This window comes from Neoarius graeffei, chromosome 4 (assembly GCF_027579695.1).
Source record: "Neoarius graeffei isolate fNeoGra1 chromosome 4, fNeoGra1.pri, whole genome shotgun sequence".
Classification (NCBI taxonomy): Eukaryota; Metazoa; Chordata; class Actinopteri; order Siluriformes; family Ariidae; genus Neoarius; species Neoarius graeffei.
Window position 1 is genome coordinate 76174301 of NC_083572.1, and position 17742 is coordinate 76192042.

The following is a 17742-nucleotide window of genomic DNA, read 5'->3' on the forward strand; positions in this document are numbered from 1 at the left end:
GAGCATATGACGAAAATTCGGAAAATATGAATAGTTCATTTTATAACTAAATATCAATTTTAATTGATAAAATCAGCAAAATACAAGATGCAGACATGTTATTATTTGCCAAAAAGCAATTTAAAAAAATAGGCCATGACCACTTTGGGGGATTGCCTCATAGGGCCGGTTCAAGTGGTGAGGGGCTGGGGGGGCTGGTCAAAGAGGGGTGGCGGGCCGGAAGATCACTTTAAACTAATCAGAAATACACTCTATACTATAGACTCTATAGTATAGAGTGTATTTCTGATTAGTTTAAAGTGATCTTCATTGAAAAGAACAGTGCTTTTCTTTCAAAAATAAGGAAATTTCAAAGTGACCCCAAACTTTTGAACAGTAGTGTACATGTGATAGTGTGTTTTCTGTGTTCTAATAAGGGCACAATTTGGACATACTCTGTCTCCATCTTACTGTACCTGTCCTCTGACCCGGATATTCACAGATGATATTATATCCACGTGTGGCCTATAGCTAGTGGTGGTTATGTGGTGTTACTGACGCTGCACCACCTAAGACTGAATAAGGCACCCAGACAACAGGTCACTGCTGATACAGTAAAAATATTTTATTCATTCTGTAGCATAGCAGCTTAAAATGACTGATCTATTCTCTACAAACAAACTTTAAGAAAATAAATTCACAGTTTATTAGTTCGAATTTTAAGAACTCCAGATATAAATCCATCCATCCATTATTTGTAGCCGCTTGTCCTGTACAGTGTTGCAGGCAAGCTGGAGCCTATCCAGCTGACTATGGGTGAGAGGCAGGGTACACCCTGGACAAGTCTCCAGGTCATCGCAGGGCTAAGACATTAACACAAACAAACAACCATTCACACTCACATTCCAGAAACCAGAGCACCCGGAGGAAACCCACGCAGACACCGGGAGAACATGCAAACTCCACACAGAAAGGTCCCCGTCGGCCGCTGGGCTCGAACCCAGGACCTTCTTGCTGTGAGGCGACAGTGCAAACCACTACACCACTATGCCGCCCCCAGATATAAATACTATTTTTAAAAAGACAAAGACAGTTACTACTGGAATAAATACTCAATCTAAAATCAATGGTACATTCAGACAGGGCACTCACAACCTAGCTTAAGGTGCACAATCTAAACTTCCCAAACAGCCAAGACGTGACGTAAATAAAAAAGAATAGTAGCAGCCTTAACATTCACAGTATAAATTTACTCTGTATGGATGGACACTTAGTATATAACCAAAAAGAAGAAAGTAAATTAACCAAGACACAACCGTGGCGGGTGACACAGTGGTGTAGCGGTTAGCGCTGTCGCCTCACAGCAAGAAGGTCCGGGTTCGAGCCCCGTGGCCGGCGAGGGCCTTTCTGTGTGGAGTTTGCATGTTCCCCCCGTGTCCGCGTGGGTTTCCTCCGGGTGCTCCGGTTTCCCCCAAAGACATGCAGGTTAGGTTAACTGGTGACTCTAAATTGACCGTAGGTGTGAATGTGGGTTGTCTGTGTCTGTGTCAGTCCTGTGATGACCTGGCGACTGTCCAGGGTGTACCCCGCCTTTCGCCCGTAGTCAGTTGGGATAGGCTCCAGCTTGCCTGCGACCCTGTAGAACAGGATAAAGCGGCTACAGATAATGAGATGAGATGAGAAAACGGTGGCTATTATCACTACAGGCACAGCCGTTTCAGGAACAGATACAACCCCAATTAGTAAAACATAGCCTTGCGCTATTAATGCGCTAGACTTAAGCTCTCAAAAGTTTGTACCTGCTCTGAAACAGCAACAACATAAATCAGCTTAACCTGGACTCCTGAACCAATGCATGCAGCAGCCCAATCCCCCTGTGGGTGCAGCTCGCACCTGTAACAGTTGTTAAGTAGTAACAGTGGTTAAACTGAAATTAGGCTTGCTATTTAACTTCAGACAAATCTGTGCATTCATACCTCTCCGTGACCATGGAAACTGCCCGGAGCTAGTTGCTACACTCCTCAGGTAAACTTGACAAAAATACCAGTGATATTCCAAACTCTACTAGAGAGCCAGTGCGGCCCTTTGTTGCCGGCAAATACCAAATGAGACCCAACGATACCGCAAGGACACAAGACTTTATATATCCTGCCAGTGGGTATTGTCAAAATAAAAGCCCCCCTCCCAAACCAGTCAACACTACTGGCTACACACGTATGCTGTGAAATTATAAAAAGTGTATTTCTACAAGGGCGGCACGGTGGTGTAGTGGTTAGTGCTGTCGCCTCACAGCAAGAAGGTCCGGGTTCGAGCCCCGTGGCCGGCGAGGGCCTTTCTGTGTGGAGTTTGCATGTTCTCCCCGTGTCTGCGTGGGTTTCCTCCGGGTACTCCGGTTTCCCCCACAGTCCAAAGACATGCAGATTAGGTTAACTGGTGACTCTAAATTGACCGTAGGTGTGAGTGTGAATGGTTGTTTGTCTCTGTGTCAGCCCTGCGATAACTTGGCAACTTGTTCAGGGTGTACCCCGCCTCTCACCTATAGTCAGCTGGGATAGGCTCCAGGTTGCCTGCGACCCTGCACAGGATAAGCAGCTACAAATAATGGATGGATATTTCTGCAAGGCTGTAAATGTTTAAACAATTCCTGATACATTTGCACACCACTGCAGCAACCTGCTTCACTTCGGACAGCCGCCTTATTTCTGTTTTTCTTGGGGTAATAATTCTTCAGTTACTCGGAGGCTCCAGCTGAATTATGGGATAGTGTAGTGAGGCAAGTTTGCTTACTACAGATGGAGTAAATCATTCTGGTACCATTCGACTGCTATTAAATGCCTACTGAGTATTCAGACACCCTACATACTGCTTTTTTGCATACTAGTAGTATGCAAGTATGCGTATTTGGATGTAGCCCACGTCTGTCATCATCACTGGCAGACACTGAAGCCAGACAGTGTACAGGCCACATTTTATAATCAGTCTTCTACACCCTAGTTTAAAATTGGCCATTTTCTGTTTTGGCTGAGTTAAATGCTTGCATCCTGAGCAGGAAGTTCAGTTTGCCTGTTCGATTGTCTGAATTCGAAAACCATTTAAAGCCCTGCAGTGACATTTTGTAGAAAATCCTACTTTTTAAACTAGTAGAATGGTGATGAGAGGAAACTGTGCCTCAAGATATTAGGGAGGTAATTAAGACATCTGTTGGTTTGTTGCATGTAATTGTCAGTACAGCAATTTACAGGTAATTTAAATAACCTTTGGTGTCTTGTCACGGAAAACAAGTCCAAGTAGCATATGTTTTGCATGATTTGGTGCGAAATAACTAGAAGCTGTTAGTTTTCCCCACAACACAACCTCAGTTCATCTTTTACATCTTTGTTTTTCATCCATCTGTTTATACGGCAAAATATCTGGATAAGGGTGGTCGGGGTGGATATGTGAGGCAGCCAGGAAAAACTATGGGAAATCACGATGGCTGGATTCTGGAAAACAAAATGAAGTTTTTCTGCCAATAATGTACTTTAAGACATCTGTACTTAAAATAAAGTATGTGTGTTTAAAATGTGTGTGTGTGTGTGTGTGTGTGTGTGTGTGTGTGTGTGTGTGTATATATATATATATATATATATATATATATATATATATATATATATATATTTCAATGAAGCTTATTTATCCTTTGTCTTGTAACTTTTAAAAGTATTTGTCAGCATCATGATGGTTTTTTTGAAGGTCTAATTCAGCCTGTTGCACCTCAGCAGAAATAAATCATTCCTGAATTATTGCTGAACATTATTATTCTCTCATTGTCAAAAAAAAACAGTGTGGAGTGTATTTTGATAAACATTGTTCTCAGCAATACAGAAGTGAGTGTAAAGATTTGACAACAGATGGAGTGAGAGGGTGAAGACACTGAGGGAATCACAGTTTATTACGCTCAAGCTGCTGGTGTGCTCGAAACCACACACACGCGCACACACACACACAGGCTCTAAATATAGTGTTTCACTTGTTAATAATAAGATCTGTAGATGTTAAAGGAAGTGTTCCCATACTTTATGCCATACATTACAATTGTCGTTTGAGTTAATTTTATAATTGCTAAATTAGAAGTAGTGTTTAATGCAAAGGTTTGTAACCTTCATGGTTTCTTGATTTACAAAAAGTATGTGTCTATTTTACATCTTGTCTATTTAAAAAAAAAATAGGTACCCTATGGGTACATGTGGCTACTGCTTATAAATAAAATTGTTTTCTGATCCCATGTCTCATCTCATCTCATTATCTCTAGCCGCTTTATCCTTCTACAGGGTCGCAGGCAAGCTGGAGCCTATCCCAGCTGACTACGGGTGAAAGGCAGGGTACACCCTGGACAAGTCGCCAGGTCATCACAGGACTGACACATAGACACAGACAACCATTCACACTCACATTCACACCTACGGTCAATTTAGAGTCACCAGTTAACCTAACCTGCATGTCTTTGGACTGTGGGGGAAACCGGAGCACCCGGAGGAAACCCATGTGGACACGGGGAGAACATACAAACTCTGCACAGAAAAGCCCTCGTCGGCCACAGGGCTCGAACCCGGACCTTCTTGCTATGAGGCGACAGCGCTAACCACTACACCACTGTGCCGCCTGATCCCATGTCCATACAGTAAATATAGCATATATATTTACTCAATGAGGCAGTAGCCACAAAAATGAAGCGTAATCCAAAAATGAACAATTTAAAAATCACAGAAATAAAATGTACCAAGTGTCTGTACTTTATATTATTCTACTCTTACCTCTTACAGTTTTCTAAATTGAAACCTCCAAACTGAGGCTGACATACACACACTGTTGCCATGACCGAAACTCTTATTTCCTAGAAAAGGCCCAGCGCTGGAGCTCAGTGGTCTCAATACTCTTTTTGACAACTAACTGTAACAACTCGGAAGTGCGTCACATCTACATCACACATTGGGACCACTGGCCGAAGAAGGCGAGGAAAGGGAGACCAACTGGAGTATATTTAAAAATAGGAACGTACTTTCCCTCGGTAATAAGCATAAACATGTCTGAAAGCGATTTATTTCAAATGGTGAACTGAATTGTAGTCACCGGTCATTTTAATAGGAACACCTGTATGCGCATGCGCAGTGCGCGATCGTTACATTCATTCTTACAACTCCATGACATAGTGGCCTCTATATGAGGTAGTAGCCACAAAAATAGAATTCCAGAATTTAAAAAGGAAATTAATCCTGCAACAAGACAACAATCCAAAAGGAGTAATAAGTAGAACAGTAGTCTAGGGGATGAACGAATAGAAATCAGGGAGTTCTGTCTTCTTGTTCCAGACCTGATTTGAAGAAAACTATGTATGACATCACACAGGCTTTTCACATGAATGAGAACATGTCTCCTCCAAAAGCTGTTTAGGGGACACACACAGGTCGGGCGTACGAATTATTGGCGAATGTTTATCATCACATTTAGAAAGGGAGAACTTTTTATTGTGATAATTTAAATTGTTTTAAATAAATGTCAGGAATGAAACTTCAAGGGGATGTTCTGTTACTGGAAACTACACAGTTATTGATTTTATTTTCCTATAACATCATGTCTGGAAGTGGTGTGTTTTTTAAATTTCTCTTAACACATTAGTTTGCCAGCAATTAGTTTTGTAATTTATTAATGAACAACATATACTTTTTAAGGGTTTATACACTGCCCAGCACAAAAAAAATATTGCACACATCAATATTTAGGGCGGCACGGTGGTGTAGTGGTTAGCGCTGTCGCCTCACAGCAAGAAGGTCCGGGTTCGAGCCCCGTGGCCGACGAGGGCCTTTCTGTGTGGAGTTTGCATGTTCTCCCCGTGTCCGCGTGGGTTTCCTCCGGGTGCTCCGGTTTCCCCCACAGTCCAAAGACATACAGGTTAGGTTAACTGGTGACTCTAAATTGACCGTAGGTGTGAGTGTGAATGGTTGTCTGTGTCTATGTGTCAGCCCTGTGATGACCTGGCGACTTGTCCAGGGTGTACCCCGCCTTTCGCCCGTAGTCAGCTGGGATAGGCTCCAGTTTACCTGCGACCCTGTAGAACAGGATAAAGCGGCTAGAGATGATATGAGATGAGACATCAATATTTCATTGGACCGCCTTTAGCTTTGATTACAGCACATGTTCGCCATGGCATTGTTTGAACAACCTTATGCAGTGTCACAAAATTCATTTCCATCCAGAGTTGCATTAATTTTTCACCAAGATCTTGTCTTGAAAACTGCAGAGTCCCACCACTATATAAAGTCTTTTCCAGCACATCCCAAAGATTCTCAATGGGGTTAAGGTCGGGACTCTGTGGTGGCTCATGCTCCCTGAACCACTCTTTCACAATCTGAGCCTTAATGTTATGCCCGTGCCATCAGGGAAGAAAAACTCTATTGATGTTATAACCTGCTCATTCAGGTCATCAGCTGACTTCATTTTATTGCCCCATAACGTTGCTGAGCCTCGACCTGACCAACTGAAGCAACCTCAGATCATAACACTGTGTCCAGAGGCTTGTGCAGTGGCCACTATGTTTGATGGATGCATCACTTTATGTGCTTCCCTTCTTACTCTGATGCACCTGTTGCTCTGGAATACAGTAAATCTGGACTCATCAGACTACATGACCCTGTTCCATTGCTCCAGAGTCCAATCTTTATGCTCCCTAGCAAACTGAAGCATTTTCTTCTGATTTGTCTCAATAACAGGTGGTTTTCTTATAGCCACACAGCTGTTTAGACCCAATCCTGTGTGTGTGTGTGTGGGGGGGGAATGCTCTTACTTTCACTATTAAACATCGCTGTGAGTTGTACCGTGTCTTGTGTTTTAGGTTTAAAAAAAAAAAAAATCAACTTCAAGCATTTAAGGAATCTTTGATCACAGTCAGTCAAGGTTTTTTTTCCGACAGTGTTTCCTGTGCGAAGTTGACAGTTCACCATCACTATCCTTCCAGGTTTTAATAATGCATTGGACAGTTCTTAACCTAATTTCAGAAATCTCCTTCATTGTTTTCTTTGCTTGATACAGGCCGATAATTTGACCCTTCTGAAACGCAGTAACATCTTTTCCACAACCACAAGATACGTCTCCCGATATGGTTGTTTAAAGAAATGAGAAGCTACTCACTGCATCAGTTAGGGTTAAAAGAATTGTTGCTAGCTGAAACATTAATCACTGCAGTAATTATCCAATCAAGGGCTCTTAAATATTTGCGTATTTAAATCCAAATGGCAACATATTTCTTGGCCAGGCAGTGTCGATACATTTTCATGATGCATTTACTCAATACCTTCTAATCAGTCAGGATTGAGAATTCAACAGTGTTGTGCTAAAAAAAAAAAAATGAGTAATGTATACTTCTTAAACATTTTTAAGGTATTATAGAAACTTTTGTGCAACCTAATGCATTAAATGTTGGCATGCACTCAGCTTTATCTAATTACTTTTAATATATTATCATGATGTTTTTTAATTATTTTTTTATTTATTTTTTACAGGCAAGTTTGAAGGAAATAAGAAGATTTGTATCCATTGCAATGCAACTTTCCACAGCGGTGTCAGTCTGTCCAATCATCTTAGGGCTTATGCACGTAGGAAGAGGATCGCCATGTTGGAGGGAACGTGTATGTCCTCTCTCCGTCTTATTCACACACACACATCTGAATCTCTCCTGCTGATGTTTGGAATCTGTGCAGCTGTATCATAAATAATAAGACTAGTGCAGAGATTTGAATCAGTCAGCCTTTATAAGCCCCATACACTTTGCTAATTGTAATTTTGTGTGCTTTGCAGCATACGAGTGTAATCAGAAACTGCCTCGCTCGAGGTCTGGGCCAAAGAGGAAGGCGTTCCACACCCTACACACCACCTCTGAAATGATCTACACGCTGACGTGCAGGTATTCCACTCAAAAAGCTGCCTGCAGTATTCCTCATTCTTCTGGAGTTAGTGTGTTAGGGACGTGTTCAGACCCCTTCAGTTTTTTAAAGACTTCATTATGTTATTGATTTAATAACATTAGTTTTATTATATCTACTTTCTGGTCATCAATCTACACACAATAACCCATAATGACAACAAGTGAAAACAACAAGATTTTTGAAACGTTTGCAAATGTCATCTCATCTCATTATCTCGAGCTGCTTTATCCTTCTACAGGGTCGCAGGCACGGGCGAAAGGCGGGGTACACCCTGGACAAGTCGCCAGGTCATCACAGGGCTGACACCCATAGACAAAGACAGCCATTCACACTCACATTCACACCTACGGTCAATTTAGAGTCACCAGTTAACCTAACCTGCATGTCTTTGGACTGTGGGGGAAACCGGAGCACCCGGAGGAAACCCACGCAGACACGGGGAGAACATGCAAACTCCACACAGAAAGGCCCTCGCCAGCCACGGGGCTCGAACCCGGACCTTCTTGCTGTGAGGCGACAGCGCTAACCACTACACCACCGTGCCGCCCGTTTGCAAATGTATTAACCAAAAACGAAAATCCGTTCTTTCGATATATATTCAGACACTCAGGAACCTTTGATAGCAGTTAAAGCTTCAAGTGTTCTTGTGTAAGTCTCGAGCTTTGCACAACTGGATTTGGGCAGTTTCTCTCATTCTTCCTGGCAGATCTGCTCAAGCTCAATCAGATTGGATGAGAACTTTAGTGAACTGCCATCTTAGTCTCTCCACAGATCTTCTGTGGGGTTCCACAGATGCTTTGGCTGGGCCACTCAAGGACTTGTAGACATTTGTCCTGAAGCCACTCCAGCATCATCTTGGCTGTATGCGTCAAGTCGTCAAGGTGAACGATCACTCAAGTCAGATGTTGTGTGTACTCTAGAGCCTGTTTTCAAGGACCTTTCTGTATTTGCTTGCATTCATCGTTCCCTCAGTTCTGACCAGTCTTTGCTGGTGACCGAAGCCCCCACAGCATAATGCTGCCCCCACCATGCTTCACTGAAGGGATGGCTTTAACCAACTGATCATGAGTATCTGGTTTTCATCAGATGTAGCACTTGGAATGCAGCCCATAGAGTACAATTCTTGTCTCATCAGACCAGTGCCTACCATATGTACTTTACTCAGGAGTGGTTTCTGTCTAGCCACTTACTCCATCAACCAGGCCTTTATGGGAATTTCTGAGATGATTATTCATCTGGCAGGTTCTCCCATCTCTGCAAGGGACTTCTGAAACTCTGGAGTGGTTACTGGGGTCTTGGTCACCTCCCTGACCAGGGCCCTTTTATCCTGGTTACAGAGTTTTGGCCAGATGGTAAAGTCTGGAAAGATTCCTGGTGATTCTCATCTTCCATTTCACAAGGACACAAGCTGAGAGTTCCTTGGACTTGATGGTTTGGCTTATGGTCTGATGTGCATTTTGAACTGTGGGACTTTATACACATAGGTGTGTGCCTTTCTAAATCCTGTCCAATCATCAGTTGAATTTGCCACAGGTGGATTCCAGTCAAGTTCAAGAGACATCTCAAGATAATCAAACCAAACAGGACACACTTTTAGCCAAAGTTCTGAATACTTAGCTACGTGAGTGTGTTTGTGGGTTTTGTGTGTGTGTTGGGTGGGGTGGGGTGTTGTTTGCTTATTTATTTATTTATTTATTTATTTAAATTTGCACAAAAGAAAAAAAAATTAAAGAACATCTGTTTGCCATTATGGATCATTGTATGTCTTGCCAAATTTCAGTCCATATAAATTAGACCTGTAACACAATACAGAATACGTCCCAAACCTACTGTATCTGTTTATTAAATTTAGTTCACTTTATCAGTGTCTTTCTCTGTCCCTTGCCCCCTCCTCCCTCCCTCTCTCTCTCTCTCGGTGTGTCCAGGTTCTGCGATCTGGTCTTCCAGGGGCCGCAGTGCGTGCAGGAGGACTGGGTGAAGCACCTGCAGAGACACCTCATGCACACTGCTGTCAGAGGCACGGGCGCTGGGATGGTGGAGGTGCCAGCGGTGTGTGAGGAGCCATGTGCTCCGGACTGTGTCACTCAGGGGCTTTAAATTCAAGTTTACACGCAAGCTTTATTCATGTGACCACTCTTCTTTGGATGTAAATAGGAAGAGACACATTTTATTCTATATAGAGATATCTCTGGACAAGTGTAGAAATCTATATAAGAAAAATATCAGAGAGAGGGAGAGAGAATATTTTCTAATATTGCACATATTTTCTCTTCTCTTTACTTTTTTTTTTAAATATTCCCCTTATAGGCATGACATTTGTCATAAGTATTGACACGTTCCTACGTTCATATAGTCTTATACAGAGTTGAATATTTGCTTAGAGATGATGTGTTCTGATCTATTTTTAAATCACAATCATACCTGGTGCACACAATGTTACATTTATTGCTAAGACGACTTCTGTAAGTGTAATTCTTGTGTAATTAGGGATGTACTGAAACTTTGGCCACTGAAAAGTTTTTTTAAAAGATTAAATACAGCAAATGATCAAACAGTATCACTTTATAAAATCATTTCCCATTAGTGGTTAAAAAGCCTGGCCCTTATTCATCTTACTTGTATGCAGTCAAATCTAATTGGAAAACAAACTTACACAAATTCTACCATCAGTGACCATATTTATCGGTTGCGTGTGGTGGGTTTTTTTTAATTATTTTTTAAAAATCTGTGTTAAAGTATATTTTTGACGAGGGATTATTTTCTTAGGATTAATGTAAGGTTTGACTTCAGAGTGATCTTAATCACAAAGACTTGTCAGATTAACGAGGATGTCAATAATTCTGTGACTGTATATGATATGTAAATAAGAGACTAATAGATGGAAGCACTCAGCAGCAGATGATTTTCTCTCGGATCACCAATGTCTGTCGTTTTTGTTTGTTTTTTGTTTTTTTTGGGGGGGGTCGTCATATGACACTTTCACACAAGAATTTGTTCACATATTGCAAGTCCTCAAATCTTTGCTCGTTTCTATGCAAATTTGATGAATAAGGGCCGTTGGGTGCTGCATCCTGTGTTCCCCACATTCTTATCCATTTCTGTGTCACTATTCCATCTTGCAATCTGCGTCCCCATGCCATTTCCTGCTCTGAATCTATGTATCTTCTGAATCGGGCCATCTGCATTACTACTTTCTGATTTGCACTACATGTGTATCTTTTCTCACACATACACATCATGTTTTTCCAGAACTGAATGGCTGTGGTCCATTATTAGCCATAATCACCTGCAGTGCAGGATTAGGATTTTATGCTACTTGTTTGTTTATTAGTGATTACTTGGGATTAGTGTTGGGTTTTATTCAAATCCTTCAAAGAAAATGTAAAAAAAAAAATTGACAGAATTTATGCAATGATACAAAAACCAAATGAGCCAAAAGAATATAAATGTATATAATCCACCATTCTGTTTTCACTTTGGTTTTGATAGCCTCCCCTTACTGTTGATTTCTGCCATGGATTTTAACTTCGGTGCATTTCTATGTGCATGTTAAAGGGCCTTTAGATGCTTGCATTTGCATTGATGTTTGCATTTTAGGGGACAAAATAATAAAAACTGTAATATCGACACATTGGAGACATGCTATATATGCTTATAAGATGATACAAAATTCCTTATATAAGCTCATCTAGATGTGTTAAAAGCAAATGGTTCTGTGATCTAACACTACACTGCTGGAACAGCTGCATACATTGCTTTTTGTAGGCATATTAGCATCAGTTCTGATGCCAGATTTCAGCGGAGGTACTGTTTATGTATTGAACTTACCTTAACTATCCAAATAGTCAACTCTTACTGTTAGGATTTATTGAGAGAGAATGATTTATGAGCAATTTTAGATGTGAATAAGTGACATACTGTATTTTCCAGATTGTAAGATGTGCTATTGGCTCTGTGCAGCAGATACAGTGAAGCCAGATATTATTATTATTTTTTTTTTTGCTTTAGTCTAATTATAATGTGCCTATTAAGATTTTTTTAGTAGACATGCAGCTCTAGCGGTTACAGTAGTTTTTTTTTTTTCTATAACGTATTCACAAAGCAGCATTATTACTGAAATGTTCACTGCAAAACTTGAGACAAAAGGAAAAAAAGATTTTTTTAAAAAATTTTAAAAATGTCTCGTTTTACTGGCCTCATACTGTATGTCTGAAACTTGTACTATTGTGTGCATAAAACGAGAGTTAAAAACTGACATTAACTTGGCACTAACATCAGAAATCCTATAACTGTGCTAGCAGTTGCCATTATTGACTGGACAATGTTATTTATGAAGGTTTGTGTTTTCTTTCGCGCTAACAGAATTTATATGATAAGTGCTCAAGTAAAGGCCTCTGGATACTGTACAGCATTGATTTTTTTCCCCAGAATATAAGCAGAATTTGTTTTATACTGTACTTATTGTCCAGAAAACATGGACGGCTTCATCTAGATTAAGTTTTATTTGCTTTTACAGCCCTGGGTTTATCCATGTAGCAATAAAGAGGACTAACACCATCAAACCATGTAGATAGGGCCTGTGAGTGAGTGAGTGAGTTTGACTGAGCAATAGCAGTTTGCCAAGCATAGGCTTTTCAGGATTGCTATAATTAATAAATGAGTTGATGACAAATGTATGACTGTGTGTTCTTTTTTGTTTTAGTATAAGCTTTGTGGTAACATGCCATTTTCTAATACTTCCACTGAAAAAGCCACATCGGTGTTATGTAATCAGTAATCATCTCCATCTTGCTGCCCGGCTCGCTGCATGACCCCTTGGTTTATCGCGGCCAAAGCTTAGACAGGCGATCAAAGCTGTACAAACCAATTGTCGTCACGTTCCTCCAGAGGGAATTCGGAGTACATTAATGCCCCTGCTCTGGGAAGTAATTGTATCTCTCTGTGACTTCATTAGGTGCTCATGGCCGAATCAAAAGGGGCCTCTCAAGTGAGACCGGGCATCCCCGGGGGCCGAATGAATAAAAAACGAGGGATTATAATGAGATTGAGCTAACCGTGACCAGGATCACATTTTTTCTCCCATTATTCTATTGGCAGCATTATGAATGGGCAGGATCGAGGGGGAGGCAAAGAACATAAAGAAATGTGTATCTAGTGTAAGATCTGCACCAGCCATCTGCCACCAGCACACGCTTATCATTAGGCAGCGAATCAAAGAGGGCCGCTCTCAGGAGATTCCTCTATTAAAAGCGTGTAGACCCGTCATGCCTCGTCCATGTGGAAGTAAAAGCATGGCCGAGAGAGCATGCTTAATGCGAGCGGAGAGGGATAAGGTGTTAGCATTGCAAAATGACAGACGAGACAGCTACGTGTGTTCCATTTATTAAATCAACACTTCCAGATGTGGCATGTTGTTTTATCAATAACGTAACCTTTGGTGGTAATGAGAAATGCTCCACAGCCTCGGTGTAGAAGCAGATCCTTTTCGTCATCAGAGTGGTAGTGACTGAGGAGCTGTGAGTTTGTCTCAAGTTAGCTTTACCTCCTTGTTGCAGCATCTCAGGTGGAGACCAAGAAAAACTGGTGATTGATTGATTGATTGGGCACTTTGTCTTTTCTTTCACCCCCCATTTTCTTTACCTGAGGTGTGTCTTTCCTCACTTGTCATGTAGCAGGAGTGACCTCGAGATCATGACCACTGAGCTCTATCTTAGCTTTCGGATGGTCACTCAAAAAGCACCAGCTACCTCCATGCAGGGGGAGGGACAGGAAAAGAAAGAGAGGCTGTGGAAAAAAAAAATCAATAGGTTTCCATTATCTGGTTGGGCAGTGTCACTGACGTGTCAGTGACCCCGCTACACTCCTGGCACACTCGATCGCCACTGACAAGAGGAAAGCATGCTGACTGTGCGCAGGAACAAGTCAGAACACAGATTTGCACTTCAAGAGCGTGAAGGGCCATCATACGCCAAGGGGCCATGCTCAGGGGGCACGGAGGAGTATGGGATGAGGAGGCAATGGGCATTGGATCAGGTTTTTTGAGGTGGGGGTGGGGGGTCGAATGTGGTCTGGCTTTCACACCCTACACCCCCCCCCCCCCCCCCCCCCCCCCTCCTTGGCTGTCTGACTGTCTTACTTCTCTCCACTAACGCTTTCATCCCTGCATCAATTATTTACCTTTGGATCCACCAAAGGAAACCCAGGTGCACTGATTGTGGTGGAGAGAAATTCATCACCTTCACAGTTGGCCACTCGTGCTTTTTTTTTTTGCCCCCCCCCCTCCCCTGACTGCCCATCTCCTGCCCCCCAGCCCATACTGGAGACCATGATGATCCAATATGCATGTAAGAGTATTATAATGGTGTGTATGAGGCTGTGTGAAATATGTATGACTGTAGTATTCTTGGTGATGCAGCCTGAAAATAGCTATTTTTTATTGTCTGTTTAATTCACCCTAAAATACTAAAACCTCTGATCAGTTAGATCAGTCAAGTTGGTGTAATTATTAAAATATTATTCCACCTTAAAATTCCTGACTTGATTCAATATCTTTGGGCTGGAGGATAAATAAAAACTGGGCTTCTGACTCTCTAGGAGGTGAAGTAAGCTGGTATACGTTATCTGTATAGCTATAAAGCAAGACGTTCATTCAGTGGTGGTCTGAGAATTAGTTTATTTATTTTTTTAAATCTTTTTAAACTTCCTTACAATGTGCAGTGATGTTCCTAGCTTTTGGATTGTCTTACCACTGCAAAAGAGAAATTCTTCATGCAGGTGGTATAAAGGGGCTAAACAAAAATCGTAAGTCAATCATAGTCTCTCATCCATCACTCTTCATTCTGGAAACATTGTCTACCAAGGAGAAAAATTGTATAATTCTTTTACATAAAAATGTGTGTTTACAGGAAAAAGTAAAAAATAAGTCTAAAATAATTGTTATAGACGAGGGTATAATGGTGTATAATATACAAATGAGTGACACGTTCCAGGAAAACATAACACCGTGTCAGGTGTTCAGCCACCATGAACCGAGCTAAGTGGCTGTATGGTGTGGTGACAGAGTTAAACGCTGTCGTTGTGTCTCATTAAAACTACGTCAGTAAGGGCAAATGCTTTACACTGATCTGCTCCCGCTGACCGCCTTCGCCATGTAAGAGAGACATCAGCTGCTCCACAAAAGTGCAAAAAAAAAAAAATCAATACATTTTGACAAGGATCAAACCTGTTTCAGGTTTCACCATTTTGGTCCTCCAAAAAATATGCTATCGCTCATGTCAGATGCAATTACATCTTTTGGTGACGTGAGGATCAGACTATGCTGTATAATGCCCAGCTCTTACACACAATAGATCATGAGCATGCTGAACAGTGTATTAAACACAGTATAACCTGTCTACTTTAAAAATAGGGACATTCCACCATACTGCCCAGATTATTTATAACATAAGGCTTAAAGGTCAGTGGAAAAAAAAAAAAAAAGAAGCTTTTAGCATTTATAGCAAAAGCATTTTTTTTCCACTGGAGGTTTTTCCATGTGGCAAGGGGTTTTAATTAATTCATATTAAATGCCAATTGTTTTTCAATTAGCATGCCTCTTTCTCCTCCCCTTCCCCTTTCTCTATGGCTTTTCTAATGCTGTAATTCAGCCCTAAATGACTGCAGGGAATTGGAGTGAATATGTTGACAAGCCTTAACAATAGCAGGTCGTGTCGACCTGCACGCTTGGCTGAGTCGGGTCACTTCAGCAGCTGACAGCTCCTAATCACACACTGCCCTAAAGGCACAAAGGACTGGAATTACTGAATTACACACTGCTTTGCCAGCTTTAAATTGAGACATAATTAGGGCTGGAGATGGTGTAATTGTCTGCTGATTGGACAGATACAAGTGTTACTGAGTCATAAGAGGCATGAAGCAAGATGGTAAAAACGAAGTTTACAGTATAGACTTGTTCTTTCGTGTATTTTTACGAAAAATAAAAATAAAAAATGGGGTAGATCAGCATTCGATTGCAGGCTTCAGCATATTAAAGATTTCTGTACTTTAAAAAAAATACATAGATAAATAAATGATAGACAGATAAATGAGAGAGAGAGAGAGAGAGAGAGAGAGAGAGAGAATAATCATGGAATATGCCAGAATCTCCATGTCAGGCCTCAGTTCATAAATGTCAACCACAATAACTAAAATAATAAAGCAGTCAGTGCCCTGTTCAGACGTACAACCATGCTTTAGGGCGATGTTGCACCATTATCTCCCACGAATCCCTGTGTGAAGGAAGAGGAGCTGTAGGTAGGTGAGCTCCTCGAGCAGCTGGCCCTCATCCCTTTGGGCGCTTCCTGACCTCCTTTTCTTCCCTCTGCTAAAGCTGAGCCTTGACAGGCCACAAAGTGATTCGAATTTGAGATGAAATGCAGAATAAGAGCCAAGCGGGATGAGTCAGACAGCGTGCGGAACGTGAACTGGGCCGTAACACGTCAAGTGCAAGACATCAGCCATTCACATATGAAAAAGAAGATGAGCAAAAGCATCAATGTGTCACCATATCTCAGTGTTGGGGGCCGTTTTGTGTTTGTGATAGGGGTAATAGCCTACAACACGCATACCATCCTCATCATCCTCATCCTCGTCCTCATCGTCATCTGTCATATTCTTTGTGAAATGGAGAATGTTGACTCTGGTGGTGTTTTAGGCCTGATGAATGTGCTAATAACTGTTATTATAACTTCCCCATCAGCAGCTTTTTCATGTCAGTTTAAATCTGAACAAATGAATCTCATTAAAGTTGCCTCTGCGTTTTACTAATGTCTCCTCTCGTGGGTAAAACGTGTTAATGCCTCTCCTTACATATTCTACGCTATAAATAAATAACAGCAGCGTCAATGCACCAGCAATTTGATCTCAGCTTTAATAAAATGCGGCGCCAATTTGCTCTTTCCCGCGCATTTTGGGGGGTGTTAATGAATCGTTTTAAAAGAGGGAAAACCAAATGTGGCAAGAAATAGAGCCTGTCTAATCATACCAAAATGATAAAATGCTACGTTTGGGTTTTGCACACATAGTTTGGCCTGCAAGTCAAAAGAGAGAGAGAGCTGGGGGCTTTTCAGAATTCTGCGGTGCACTTCCAGAAATGGCCGCTAGGAGGCGACGCACTTCACAGAGTGACTCCGAAACCTTTTCAACCCAAAGTCCCACTTTTAAGATGCTTTGTTGAGACCATGATATAAAAACAAATTCAACTTAGAAAAGGGTATTTTAATCCATGTGTATGACTAAGTATCTTATTTATGATCTTATTTACACCTTATTTATTCTAAATAACTGCTACAAATTTGGTTTAATTTGCTTTTTCTTAAAATTATAATAAATAAACGCGCACGCGTGCTATTGTGACATTATTTGACAGTGTTCCCTCCTGGTGGTCAGAGGCCAAATGCTGAGAATGTTCTAGTGTGCTGTGAAAATGATGGGTGCACTACATTCATTTACACACACACACACACACACACACACACACACACACACACACACACACACACACACACACAAATACAGGGATCTCGAATTGGGGTGTGAGGGTGTATTGTGATAAAGCAGTCTGAAATGGTTATAGCATTATCATTCTGCAAGCAGACTTCAGAATGAAATGTCATTGTTTTTCTCACACACTTTTGCATAAATTATTGCTCAAATATTTGTTGTTTTTGCACGTAGGTTTGAAATGCTCCTTTTGTTATTTGACTGTTTTCCTGTATGTTCAATTGTTTGTAAAAATGTGTAATCATGCTGTTTATGATAATCTGTT

General features: G+C 41.3%; 1 protein-coding gene across 1 annotated transcript in view; it reads left to right on the plus strand.

The window, feature by feature from the left end:
- Positions 1-12609, plus strand: part of znf644b (zinc finger protein 644b) — a 138485-nt gene extending 125876 nt beyond the window's left edge. Inside the window, exons 6-8 of the mRNA XM_060918460.1 lie at positions 7515-7640; positions 7810-7915; positions 9863-12609. Of these exons, the coding sequence (XP_060774443.1) occupies positions 7515-7640; positions 7810-7915; positions 9863-10034 (404 nt within the window). The 3' untranslated portion in view covers positions 10035-12609. The remainder of the gene's footprint in view (positions 1-7514; positions 7641-7809; positions 7916-9862) is intronic.
- The last annotated feature ends 5133 nt before the right edge of the window (positions 12610-17742 follow it).